Source organism: Chelon labrosus (genome assembly GCF_963514085.1).
Source record: "Chelon labrosus genome assembly, chromosome: 21".
NCBI lineage: Eukaryota > Metazoa > Chordata > Actinopteri > Mugiliformes > Mugilidae > Chelon > Chelon labrosus.
The window spans coordinates 2,092,610-2,107,172 of NC_140354.1; the positions used below are offsets into that span (position 1 = coordinate 2,092,610).

The window sequence follows — 14,563 nt, forward strand, 5'->3', positions numbered from 1 at the left end:
TGGATTCCAACTGACATGACAAGCAATGTCACTCTGGAAGATGTCATACTATTTTGGTCAATAAATGATGTTTACAAAAACTAAATTATAATTCCAATTCGTGTTGCCTCATTTTTAAAACCTCTAAACCCAGACACTACGACAAAGGCGTGTGTTTGTTTTGGCTTATTGTCACAGTAACATGATGACGCAGCACACGGGTGTCAGATTTACCGTAAAACAGCAACTTATAACTGAAGACAGACTTGCGGCTGCTGCTGCTGATGATGATGATGAGAAAATAGATCAGATAATTGTTATTCAGCACCGTAGCCTGAAAAGGACTTCTGTGCGGCTCTTATATACCTCCACTAAAAATGAGCAAGAAGGTCTCACAAACACAGTCTCTCTAGAAAACTGCCGGTCTGTTTGACGGCGCAAAAATTCACAGAATCAAATCTGCTTCATCTGAAAATCTGCAGATTTCTCATCTATGGCTACATCCCTGCTAAACAGTGGAACAGTGCATGCTTTTTGCAACAACCACAAGCTTGTGATTCCTGTTATGGTTAATTTGTCTCTGGTAGGTGCCATGCTATGAATCAAAGCAGCGGATTGCATGCAAAATAAGATGGTACACAAATGTAAAATATATGTCTGTGATAAATATCCATGAATTCACGAACTTATAGATATGTTTCTTAAACGACAAAAACTCATTTTCATTAACAATTAGGAGAGGGTTTTGCTAAAGTCACAAATTATGTTGTGATTATAGAAGACGTGCCCTTGAATATTTTGGAACATATTCCTTTACTTGAAGTGAGTAATGTATATTAAATAATATGGATTACTTTAGCATTGACTTACATTTTTAATGCATTTAAAAGTAAATGAATGTTAGGTGGTACAATATTGGTATTTAAGACCTATTTAAATGTACAATATGTATGTAGTGATGCAAGGTATGCATATTATTGGATAAAAACTGTTTATAGGACACATATAGCATGTTGTAAATTGTGGATTATTTATTTAGTAGCTACATCATAGACATATATATATGTCTATGGGCTACATAACATAGCCTAGCCAGTATAGCCAAAAATAGCCAACACTGTTTAAAAACACACGTCACAAGACCAGTATTTTTAAATGAGAAATAAAGGTATCACACTATTATTTTTATTTTTCTACACACAGAGGGGCTGTCCCACGGACAGTCCCTCTGCGTGAAGAAAAACCTCTAAATAAAGAAATAAAACCAATGTCAGCAAGGTCACACGGAAGAGACATAAGGTGAGTCAATACACACTGCCGGGTTTGACGAGCATATCTCGAGAAAATTTATTTTCTTTTTTTTTTCTTTTTTGTGAGTGTCTTTATGTGTATGCTCCCAGGAAACCGCAGCTCTCTATCACATCATCACACACAGGAACTGCACAGAAAAAGCCCCTACGCATCAGTTACCGAGTTAATCTGGTTGATAAAAGTGAAAAACTAACAAGATAATCCGTGGATTTTTTATGATTTCTCCCTTCAAATCATTATCTCAGTAATTATGTGAGGTGAAAAATGTGAAAAACAACAACAAAAAAAACAACAACAAAAAACGGTGCTACAATGAAAATTGATAACTAGAACTTGAAGTGGTGATGTGGCGCCATCTGCTGGTAAAATACCCAAACACACCTTTAGCAAAAAACGTTTATTGTACAAGATAATTAAATTAACAGTAACTAACAGTAATTAAAACAAACACGAAATATTTGTTAGAACAAATATGGTTAAACAAAAAATACTGTACACGGATTTATAAGTTAAAAGTAATACTTTTTTAAAACTCCACACAGTTTGTCAGCAATAAAGGGCAGCTGTGGATCGGCAGGTAGAGTGGGTGGGTTATCCACAAACCGGAGGGTCAGCGGTTTAATCACCGGAACATGCCACATGCCGAAGTGTCCTTGAGCAAGACACCGAACCAACATTTGCTGTGCTTGTGCGAGTGAATATGTAGATGTGTCACTGCTTCTTTAAAAAGAGCTATTTACAAGAAAGAAGGGAAATGGATTTGCATTATTTCATTAATGAGTAAAGAAAAAGAGTTCATCCACCTGCTCTTTTCATGTTCATGTTTTCTTTACAACTCTCCCATGAAAACACACGGAGCATGTTTAACAAAGTGCTACATACTTTTTATTGACTGATCAGACACTTGAACTGTGCAGTGTGAGAACAGCAGAGGGTTTAGAAAGTGAGGAACTTTAAAAAGTTAAAGCTACATACTAACAAATTAACAATTTCAACAGCTACATTAGACAGATGATTAAATGAAACAGAAATAAACTTTAATTATCGTAAATATGAAAAAAAATAAATATTCAGCTGCAACAATGGTCAGATTGTGATCAGGCCCTGCACATTGAAATGTATACCATTGATTTTGTGTTGTCATTTTGCAGGTCTCTTGTTGTCCTTTTGTAGTAATTTGGCATCTTTTGTTGCTCCCTGCGGCCATTTTAAGTTTCTTTGAAACTCTTTGTGGTCATTGGTTTGCATTTCTTTGTGTTGATTTTGTGTCTCTTTCCGACTGTTTGTCTCAGTTGGTGGTGTTTTTTTCTCTGAATGGTTATTTTGTGGCACATTCGTTGTCATTGTGGATCTTTTAGTGGCAGTTTGATGGGATATCCAGCACGAAATGTCACTTCAGTCACTCCATACAGAGGTTCATAGGCCGTCTGGGTCTGCACCTGGAAGGTCAGTCATGACTATAGGAAGCCAATTTAAAGTCTTCTTCTTCCTGCCCGCAGCAGATGTTTTACAAGATTCGAGAGCCCATGAAACTGGAGCAGCAGTGCATGCAGTTTGCAGAAGTACTTTACACAGAAAGCCACAAGTAGTTCTCTTTTCTCCTTTCACACTACAAGTGTCACTTCAGCTTTTGTTTATCACTGTGAAGTTCTATGTGGCTTTTTATAAAAAAAAATTCTTTTTTTAACAGAAGTTCAGGATGATTCCTCCATAAAGAGCATCCCGTGGCAGATGTTGCTCCCAATGATGTCCTATGAGGAAGTGTTGTTGATGACCTTCCTCTTGCGTAGAGATACCAAATCATAAAAAGGGTCCTTCGTGATGCTCGCCCTGAGAAACAACATTGACATTCATTGTGAAACAAGAGAACTTCAAGATTAGAAGTACATTTTAATAGTTTTTTCAGTCCTCAGTGACCAGTTCCCCTAATGTGGTCATTGTAAGTGTGGCACGACCTGCTCTTTTCATTACTGACTGAAATCAACTAGCTATCCTGGCCTTGTCCAAACGTGACTAAAACACCTTTAAAATTCACTAATTAACGCTGTAAAGCTTTATATGAAGCTCTGAATGGTTACCGGGTAACCAGCTGTGCATCCAGGAAATCAGTGGTCAAAACAATAAGCAGGGTAGTATGTAACACTGGCTGCGTATAATCTCGTTTTCTTTGCTTGTTTGTGTTCCACGTTAAGCCTTGACAAACACAACCCGCACAGACACATGGCGCCCCATGTGTCCTCCGCGGCATCAGCAGCTCTCACCTGATGGCGCCTATCCAGTCGTCCCGTTCTTCTGAGCTGGCTGCGCTGAGCTTATAAGACTGGTGTTTACCCTGCACCACTCCACCTTTGTTCTGGGTCTTGCAGGCCTTGATCTTTTGTCCTTTGGGGTTATATAACTCCAAGCAGTACTGTTTGAACACACACAGACACACATGTACCACAGTTACTGTGTGTATATGCTCTGTTTATTTTAATAGTCTTCTGATAGACTTGTGACTCACTGTTTTGAGCACTTGAGATAGAAATTCATTTAGCTGTTGCTATGTGATTCATTAGGGTCTGTGGCTGCAGAAAATGTTTGTGTGGAAACTTGAAACTATTTCCTACACTGTCAAAACAAAACTGAGTGATAATCTACCGGTTTGCTGGAGTCTTGTAGCTCCCTGACACACAGGTTCTCCAGAGGAATAATCCCGATTGGATCTTTATCCTGCAGGATGACAGGTATTAGTTTTTTGTTGTTGTTTTGTAATGTTTTATTGTGTTGAGACAGAAACTTACTGTTGTGTATTGAAAGTAGTATAGACAGCTGTCCGTCAATATGAACCACCTCCTCTTCCAGGTTTTAACCCGGCCACCTTCAACAAAAGAAAAGAAAACATTTAGATAGAAATTGTCCAGTCAACCCGGCATTTTCTGTGTAGTGCCGAGAACATCTTCTCACCTATTTTAAGGAGCCAGCCTTCTCTGTCTGGATTAAAAAATGTCAGTGTGAGGTCGTTCCCATCGTCCTCTGGGATTTTGAACGGCTCACTGCGGATGCTCGCGTACAGTTTCTGCAAGATGTTCAGGGATGAAAGAGAACAATAAGTTTAATCTAATGTCTAAAGTTAGATTTTACTTACACTGGCATTTCTATTTAAATGTTTGCTGCAGCAGAACACCTTACAGATCTTGCTTATAGATTTGTTTCACTCTCCAGAATGAATCTTTAAATAACATATGAATTTATAGTTTTTATTATTATTATTTTACAAGATTATTTCATACTGAGCAAAGCGTTAGGGTTAGATCTGTGAAAGTAGAACATCTTGGTAAAAAAGTTAAATGTGAGAAGCACACAAGCCGCTTTTAAGAGAAGAGATAAAACATGACATGAACGTGAACTTGGGCTGGTTTAAGACATAGCAGCATTTCACAGTGGATGATGGGAAAAAAAGTCACATTTACTGCCTCTCTGATCTGATCCCTACAGTTAAAGATTAGTGGCAGTAATAGCAGGGTGCGTGTGAGAAGATTTAGAGGGCAGACAATGATACCACAGTGTATCAAAGCCAAAGTAAATCATGCTGCTGGAATATTCAAGATTGGAGTTGGACACCTGCAGTGAATCTACTCCCTTAACTGCAGGTGTCACTCCATTCTGGTTTGCTTCTTTGTGGAGAAGTATTGCAGCAGAATAATGAGCCCAAACATGCATAAAAGCTTTAAAGAACTACTTGAAGACTAAAGAAAACCAAGGAGTGCTGACTGTCTTGGACATTTCACCACATCCATAGAAACAACAACAACAACATTTCTGTCTTCAAACTTTCACATCACACTGGGATCACACATGTTACAAGAAATTTACATTTTCCCACATCTCAGATTTCATTAAGGCAAAAATGACGGATACAAATACTAAAATATTCTGAAATCTTTCACAGATCTAACTTTAACCTCAAACTCTTCAGCTGATATTATCATTTGTGATTAAATATTTAATGTTGAATTCAGCCGTGCTGTGGACTACATTTCTTGTCCTATAACGTTTTATCTGCCGCCACTGTGAAGTAAAAGCTACAACAGTGCTATGTGAGCAGATGTCTGCCTCAGATGTACTTTGTGTCATGTACGTTTACCAAATGTTCAAATTCTAACACACAAATTAGCAAACATCAGAAGCGTCATGCATGCTAAACATTGGCATGTTTGCATTATTATTCTGGACACACAACAGTGTGCTGATATTCACATATAGGTCAAAATCTAGTCAAATACAGCTTCGCAGAATTGCTCTCTTCCACAAATGTGTTTGACAAAAGCCTCTGGAGACCAAACAGAGAACGAGTATGAAAGTAATAGTTGAAACAGAGATAAAAATAGAGACTAAAAACTAGTCAAAATCTCTAAAAGAGGAAGTATTCAGTCTCTACAAGCAGACATTAGGGACATCACCATAATCTGCAATTCGGTGTACGTTCTATACACTGCTACCTGTTGTGCATGTCTGTGTTGGGGCACAGTTCCTTTAAGGGAGCTGTTTTTGTTTCTGTAAGCTAGCAGAGCTTTTCTTGTGGTTAGGGAGATTAGTGAAGAAAACTGAAATTGTTAAGCAAGCTTTGTGTGTTACAGTTTCTACATTAGTAAAGTACCAGAGCCTCAAATGTTAGTTGACGTACACAGGTAGAGAGACTTGGCTTCATCTGGACACAGAATAATGCAGATAGTGATTTGATATTTTCCTAATTTGCTGGGATCTGCACGCTGAGTGGTTTAGTAAGATGAAGACACTGATGCAGGCGTTTGGTAAACGGTGTGGTCTTGTATTTAAATAGAGCTTTTCTACCTATTGTTAAAGGGCTCAAAGGGCTTTACAGTCACAATGACACATCTACACCACTCATCACACAGACACAGACAGGCACTGGGAGCAACTGGGGGTTCAGTATCTTGCTCAAGGGCACTTTGGCCGCAGCCACCCCAATTTGGCCCCTTACACCTGTGAACAAATAAAGCCAGCTGACCGTGAGCAACTCGGTGGGCAAGTCCTCGCCATTGTTGATGCCTCTGTTCATGGAAACAAATCGCTGCAGGCTGGGTTTGTCTTTCACGTTGGGGTTGTGGAGGCTCGTGTTGAGCATGATGATGGCAAAAGACAGGATGTAGCAGGTGTCTGTCACAGAAAACCACAGTTTAGTTTTCTTCAGCTGTGCACTGTTATCTCTGCCTGAGCTGTATGAACTGCATCTATTGTAAATAACAGGTTTCCGCATGAGCCAAAACACAAAACACAATGTGTTTATTCTGATCAAGAATGGAGAGAAGAGATATTGCTGTGGTTTCTTTTGTGTTGCACAGACTTTTTTTTTTCAGAAACAGGAAGTGTTTCTTGTAGAGAAGGTTGTATTTAAAGTGAATCTCATTAATTGGATTGAAGAGAAGATGAATCACACTCCTTGAGCTTGTACCTGTGGATTGGAAGACCCCTGGGTTACAGTCACAGTACCGCGTTGCAAATGCCTCCATCATCCTGTCAATCTTCTGAGCTTCTCCCGGGAGACGAAAGCTCCACAGAAACTGTCTGCAAGGCGTTGGAGGAAAAGGCATATTCAGAGTCGAACACACTGAGCTGACTTCCACATCGTCAGAAAAACAAGACTAAAGGTTAAACTGCTGCCACATTTCGAGCTGACTGTCACAAACCTCAGCGCTTGCACCAGATTGAGGTCCGAGAACTCGTGCAGCCCCACGAATGCTTTCAAGATTCTCAGATGCATTTCCTCCCTATGCGACATAATGAAACAACAAAAGCAAACAACTTTCAAATCTGATACACAAATGTAAAACATTACAACAACCAATAACACATTATACAAACTCAGAGCAGAAGTGTTGTTCATATAGCCTGAAAACAGACATTTAACATGGAGGAACAGTTTTCTACAGAACTGACCAGGCGACTGGTGTGCCCAGGTGAGGAAATAGGCGGAGCTTACAGTGAGGTAGAAATGATTTTTCCTCACTGGCAGATTTCAGATTGTCACTGTAGTCTTTGTGCTAAGCTAGTTTACGAGAGTGGTATCAATCTTCACATTTAACTTGATACGCTAGAGAGAGAATTAGCATTTTCTGAAACGTTATATTCTTATTTTGATTTGTTTGTATTCCTAAGCCCTCTAAATCTTTAACCAAATATGAATATGTTTGTGGGTGGAATGCTGATGAAAGATAAATATTACATGTGTGCAGCAAATTAGTGGAATCGACCAATCTTTGCTTGTAACTAATGTGAATGTTTTTGTTTTCACATCTCACAGTTGTTTTGAGAAATAAAAAAGATGGAACCTTGATGCCTAAATTAAATCACAATTTGTTATACAGTAATGAAAATAGTGCTAAGCATGACAAAGAGAAGACCTGAATTCATCAGTCAGTAAGTTCATGTCAGTCTGAAGAAAATAAATATCTGTAACAATTGAATAATTGATTCAGCTAGCTTTATTGTTTTATTGAACTCGATAAATGAGTCTCAGCTACTTATTTAGCTTTATTTTTCTAAGATGAATCATTCGAATTGAACAGTGCATCTGTGCATTGCATTTCTTACAGCCTGTGATTTTTATGCCTTCAAAATGTAACTGCTCTGTGTATGCTCTCCTTGACGGTTCCCTGAATTTCATGCTAGTTAGCTCCACGTCAGCTGTGTGAACACTGTACCTTTCTCCCAAGAAGTTGCCTATGGCAGTCTTATTCAGTCCCTCCTCTTTGTAAAGAAACTCTGCCACAGATGGTGCTTGCCATTCAAGGAGGCCGTTTTCCACCAGGTAATGAACACCCTGCAGCAAAGAGGGGAGGGGAAGGCAGACTTGTTTGAATAGTATCTGGAAACCAGGGGTATGTTGTCGTTTTAAATGTTAGTTCATTCTGAGAGAGCATGGAATCTATGAAGTTTTTCATTTCAGTCATTAAATCAGCTTCAACTTCTCTGTCCCTCTGTTTAGTAGCTCTGCAAAGTCCCCAGCAGTCATATCATATATTAAAAAAGTTTTCTTCCTCTCCCTTTGAGCCACTGTTGTCATTAACCTCCTGTGCACAAGATGAGAAGGTTGAATGAATATTGCATGATGCGATTTTAAAAGGTACACAGAGGCAGATCTTAAAATGTGACCATTTACCCTGAGTGCATACTCCTGCTTCAAATCAATTCTCCTCTTGACCTCTAAAAACATCTCATCCGCCCACTCTCGCATGTCGTCTGGCCTGAGTGCAGAGCGGTCACAGGGACCGAGGGACTTAGTCTTAACAGAGGACCCAGAAATGAAGGATTGAAAAGACGAAGGTCACTGTGGTGAAGTGGCGTCTCTACCCCACTTCAGGGAACAGGAAGTGGTTTTTCTCGCTATTGCTTACCGCCTGCGCCTCTGCCTGTGCCTGCGCGCATTTTGCACTTCTGAGCGTTTCAAATCTACATCCGCTGCGTGTGGAGTTATGAACTTAGTCAACTTAGTGTTGACCTTCAGTTTCAGAGGAGTTCTAGTGAGTGAAAGTGGAATTTGACCTAGTGTACCTTTACTGTGACTCCAGTAAGTGTTGAGGGAAATGTCAGAACCATGTGGATACACTGTTTTACAACTTAAATGATCACACAATGATCACTTCTGATATGATCCTCTGATATGGCCCACAAAAGAGTATATAAAATAAATCACTAAAGGTCACTATTAAACAACTCACTCAGTGCCATTGTAAGTGTGGTTAGATTTAGGCCAAAATATATATAAAAGTTAAAATAAGTGTGTAGCTGGGATTAGAGGATCTTCATTATTGTGGTTACAAAAAATAAACATGTGGCTAATGGTGTTGTGCAATTATGATCAAAAGAAAAAGAGTGAACAACAATGTCTCCTCTTTCTCACTCATCTTCTGCAAGTGGGAGCGAGAGTGGGCATATGAGATGTTTTTAGAGGTCAATCTCAGCTGTCATGGGGCGAGAGGCGGGGTACACCCTGGACAGGTCTCCAGTCTATCGCAGGGCTAACACAGAGAGACAGACAACCATTCACACTCACATGCACACCTACGGCCAATTTAGAATCACCAATGAACCTAACCAGCATGTCTTTGGATGATGGGAGGAAGCTGGAGTACCCGGAGAGAACCCACGTAGACACAGGGACAACATGCAAACTCCACAATGTCTCCTATTAAAGGCTTTTTTTATTTACCCATCCATCCACCCTGACCTCCTCCCTATGTTTACTTCGTCCTTTACTCCTGTCATAAGCACTGGAGCCTCTAGATGGCACTGTCACATTAATATCTGATGCTCCCTCACATGTCCACTAGAGGCCGCTTAACAAAAAAAAAAAAACCCTATTGGTCGTAGACAGGTTGTTGTTTTTCTACAGAAAGCAAACAAATCCAAAACTTTGTCTGGATCAGCACAATTCGATCCTCTCTTTCTCTTTATGTACTCAAAAACACTATAAAAACTCACAGATTTGGGGTCCATGTTGAATTTCTTCTTCCCTCGTAGAAATCTCCTGTTCCTCCCCATACTTTTGCTGCAAAGATAGACAAAACAAAAAAAAAGAAAAAAAGAAAGAAATTTAAATTGTCTGGGCTGCAAATAACTATGTATTTTCAATACAAAATACTCTTTTTATCTTTTCCCCAGCAATCAGCCCATTATTTGGTTAACGAGGAACTGTGACATTACAAAAATGTATGAGCACTGCAGCTCAGACTTGTGAGCTAATAAGCAAATTGGCAAAACATGGATTGATTGTCTTTCACACTGGTTCTGTCAATTGCTAATTAGGTCAGTAATGTGAAGTGATGGCTGCTGGGGTTGTGGTGTGAAACTGTGGTTGATATGCCAGTAAAGCAGCTATAGTTAAAAGTAGTCACTGTGAAAGACAGTTGTGAAAGAACCTACAGGAAGCCCAAAAATGGAGTTTGCGGATGATCTAAAAATGTGAAAAACCTTTTATTTTGTTACAACTACATTACTACATACTGTAATATATTGTCAGTGACTACCATTGATTGGAAGCTAAAAGTAATGGCTAAATTCAATTCTGATTTAATTGTCATTGAATTAATTTGTTGGGATACGTTTGACAAAGACGGGCCTGCTGTATGTGAAAAGAGGTCTGGAAATACCAAGTCGAAGGGTTTTAGTAGCAGGCTTAAATGTACTTTAAACTGCAGAGATTATTTGGACTTCTGATTAATAAATCCCAATAGTGCTCATTGCATGACTTAATCAAAGTGAGCATTATGTGTGGCGTGGGAGGCTGAACTGCACAAAAGCGTCACCTAAATAAAGAGTAAGAGGTCATGCTGATTCATGGAAGAACTTCTGCAAAAATGTGCTCATACTCACTTCAGCTCCTTCGGTTCAGTGCTGTGGATTTCTGGCATGCCGTGACCAATCTCCAACCTCAGCTTCTGCGAGAGAGACCGATGCTGTTACCAAGGAACTAAAGTTTGTTGGATGCAAGGTTACATCACAGCCACCTGCACTGACTCAGGGCCAGTGTGTCCACTGCTGTTATAAAACGTCCTCCAAAGCCTTCATATCTCAATTTAAAGTTAAAGAATAGTTAAAGAATGAAATGCCTTTTGTGTGCTGTGAAAACCTTGGCTGAGGTTGCCAGGAGTGATTGCATGCAGGAGAATAATGAAGGTCTTTTAATGAAAGACCTTGGAGGGATACATTCGCCATAGTACCTGAATGTCATCCAGCAGCTCAAACTTGTGAGTCTTGATGTTGTCGCCTTGCCTCCTCTCTGCTGGGGTGATTTTTGGAGGAGCTGTGGGGCAACAGAGAGCTCAGATCAGGATGGTGGATTCAGTAATCATGCAGCACTGTGGACTGTCTTGACAACCTCTCTCACGCCTACTCCCACTTTCACAGACCAGCCTGCATCACAACTTCATACTTCACTGCATAGGGAAGCGTTCAATGAATGATGGAAAGCTTCTCTTCCTGTTTCTCTTCCTCAGTACAAACAATTAGGTTGATTCTGAATACGTAACACCCTCATTAGTGGATGGGTTTGTCCAGGAAGATGAATATAAGCATTATAAGTTAAACACAATTCTGTGCACAGTTCTCAAATGATACAAAAGTTGAACCGAACCGTTGAAGATGTTTTAAATTTCCATATAAAACCCACACATACAAGAAAAACACAGCCAGCAGTAGGAGCTTACACAAATTAAAGTAAATGAATAATTCTCCAAGTCCCCTGAAAACAACCAGCAAGTAAGTAATGATTAAAAGTAAGCATACCTTTCCCCCAGAGGAAGCTGTCTTTTCTGCTTATGGCCATGTTGTTGATGGTGCACAGCGACTGACGGCTGTACAGGAAGCAGACTGCATGTCAGAGAGCGTCGGAGTGTAAAAAGGGCCGGCGTTGCCATTCTGAGGCTGCGAGAGTGGAAAGTTCACTCAACAGAATTTCAAAACCTCTGATGACGCGTAGAGGGCAAATATTCTCTTTAAGCGATAGTATCATTCATTTCCCAGTAACTCTAACCCTAAATCTGCTACTGTCACACACCAGTTATTACAAATACTACCGCTGCTCATTATTATATTATTATATACAGCCCAGCTGATCCTTTGCCTGCCTCTCTCTACTAAAAGTAGCCACACTTAAATTTTTGTTACATTTTATGTACATGTAAGCTGCTACTTTTATAGTGGAAATGCTCTCACAAGGGTAGAGTATTAAATTATAAAAGCATTAGCAACAAAGAATACCGAATGGATCAAAAGAAGCAGTATTTGTTATGAAGCTGTGTTCAACATTTTTTTATTTAAACTTTCCATACTTGATGGGACTGGGTTGATGGTGTTTTAATTTATTCTTTTTTCAACAAAGTATTTTAGAAAATGTCACCTCTGAAGTCTGAAGTGCACTTCTGTGAAGCATCTAATCCTTAGTCAGAAACAGGAAGTGAAAGGTTGCCACGGATACCCTGAGTTGCACTGTGAGCTGCAACATTTTGAATTGCAGGGCTTCATGTTTTGGAAAATGGAGTACTCAAATTTATCTATAAACAGTTAGCAGTGGTAGCTATGAGATCTTGAGGCATGCTCTGATTCTAGTGCTGATCATAGACCCTTTTTTTCACCACTCTGAGGTAATGTACAATGAGCTCCCCCATATACTATACTGTATTTAGAGTTTTTCATCCTTCTCACAGTTACAACAAAAACTTCAAATTATACACTTCTGAAAGCAGAAATCATGCCAGAACTGTTGCTTTGGATTAAATGAGAATATATACGAAGTCCTAATGAAATACTGTGTAAGTACACAATGAAGGCCACCAGTCTAGTAATGATATTACCTGTACTACAAGTATTACTGCAGCATTTTCTATTTTCCTCCAAACAAAGCCAGAAATATATTTTTTTCTACAACAATCTCAACCACCATGATCCGTGTTGTTTGCTATAAAAGTTTCAGATGTGCCTCTGTCTTCAGGAAGGAAACACTTGAACCGAACTGAGTTACTTCCATTTCTAAATACAAGGCCCCACCTAGTGGGGCTTCACATTTCTGAGCCCCAGAGATCGTTATCATTCCTTGTTATTATATATTAGTTATTATTACACATATTATACTTATTTATATGAATAAAACACAAATATTACATGATCACAGTGTGCATTTTTTATTTGTTTTGTCCAATCCACTGATATTTACTGGTTTAAAAAGCAGTTGACTGATGATCTTTACTATTTTAATAGGGAAGTAATTTCCTTTAAACAGCTGCTGGCTCTATAGTTTTCTTTTTTCTTTTTTTTTTTTTTTTTTAGTGGAGGAAAATGCTGACAGTGATTTCCTCCAGTTGTGTTTGAGTCAAAATAAACTGAAGTGTGCATGTGCGTTCATGGTAATAAAGGGTACTTGAATGCAGTTATTTAACTCTATGGCACAGAGGAATAAGATGTACTAGTCTTAAGACAACATTTGTCATAAAACTTTCAATCTGAAGTACCTATTTTATTTATCATTGGTTTTCATTTCTTTCTTTCTCAAGAGGACAGAAGAATATCCTACTTTTGAACAAACGATTACAACTATTGAGCGGCTTTAGTTGAGAAAGAGTTCTTTTTTCTTGATAAAAGCCTCAAACTGATTTTTGACAATGCAAGTCAGCATCTGTGCATCAGCAAGTCAGATGCATTCATGAGTCAAGACCACTGATTCTCTGTGACTCACCCACTGGAATCATGAAGAGTGTTTTTTAGGTTTCACTTCACAATAAATTAACAGTAAGAATGAAACTGACACTTCATATTCAGCGTAATGGACTAAAGTGAGAGAGCACTTACAAACACCTGGTCTGCAGATGGTTGAATCATCAACAGGATGAATCCACGGAGGAAATCTACAGGATGTCAACAGACCAGGCTGCAGGGACTGTATTCTTGGCATATTTTGGGCTCCATTCTACCAATAAATCAATGTCTGAATGCCACAGTCTTTCCGAGGGTTGTTGCTGACCATGTGCATCTCTTCACGGACACAATTTACCATCTTATAATGGCTACTTCCAGCAGGACAATGTCACACAGCTGAAGTCACACCGGTTTCAGGAAGATGATGATTCAGTAGACCTCCCATTGAGCAGATCTGGATCCAGCAGAACACCTTAATGATATGGCAGCATGCAGAAAGTTATGGGACCAAAATGGAGGAGAGTCTCACAGAAAAGTGTCTAACATTTCATCAAGAACAGAAGCTATAATTAATTTACTATTAAAGCTATTGCAAGGTAATTTGAGCTGTTAGAGAGCTGATTATTCATTCTGTATGGGCCATAACATTTATATTTAGCTCTTTACGTATAACACACTCTGAAGTGAGTAATTTCCACATGACTGTGGTTTAATTTCAGCAGCAGGTCCGTATGAGTGAAAACATGTATCTTTATCCTTTAGCTTTTGGTCGAGAATGTTATTTTCTTAGTAAGTGGGAGGAAGAAACGTTACATCTGGCTTTTGTGTTTCTGCAGCACAGACTGCCAAAATGTTTTTCTTCTCTGAAAAACTGTTTCGTTTCCGACAGGCCAACCAGCACAAATGAATCTGTCAAGTGTCCTCAGATAGATTGTTCTGAGTTGACCAAATTAGGCCCATTCCTCCCGCTGCCAATCAGCACGAGCGTTTGTTATAAGGCGAGGCAATCTACCAGCTGCAGCCTGTTCTGATGGAGCTGCTTTGATCCGTCCTTCTATCATTGGAGTCTTTTGTCCATAAC

The 14,563-nt window shown here is 39.3% G+C and overlaps 1 protein-coding gene across 1 annotated transcript; it reads right to left on the bottom strand.

The window, feature by feature from the left end:
* Positions 1 to 1,693: 1,693 nt before the first annotated feature.
* LOC311506690 (cytohesin-2-like) lies at positions 1,694 to 12,429 on the bottom strand. The gene is made up of 13 exons (XM_084570746.1): positions 11,578 to 12,429; positions 11,013 to 11,095; positions 10,666 to 10,730; positions 9,775 to 9,841; positions 7,995 to 8,113; positions 6,981 to 7,061; positions 6,746 to 6,858; positions 6,302 to 6,450; positions 4,237 to 4,348; positions 4,074 to 4,150; positions 3,931 to 4,002; positions 3,552 to 3,700; positions 1,694 to 3,120 (listed from the first exon to the last, which is right to left on the bottom strand). Exons 1-13 carry the CDS (start codon positions 11,615 to 11,617, stop codon positions 3,042 to 3,044), a joined length of 1,206 nt encoding a protein of 401 aa, XP_084426872.1. The 5' UTR covers positions 11,618 to 12,429; the 3' UTR covers positions 1,694 to 3,041.
* Between the last annotated feature and the right edge of the window lie 2,134 nt (positions 12,430 to 14,563).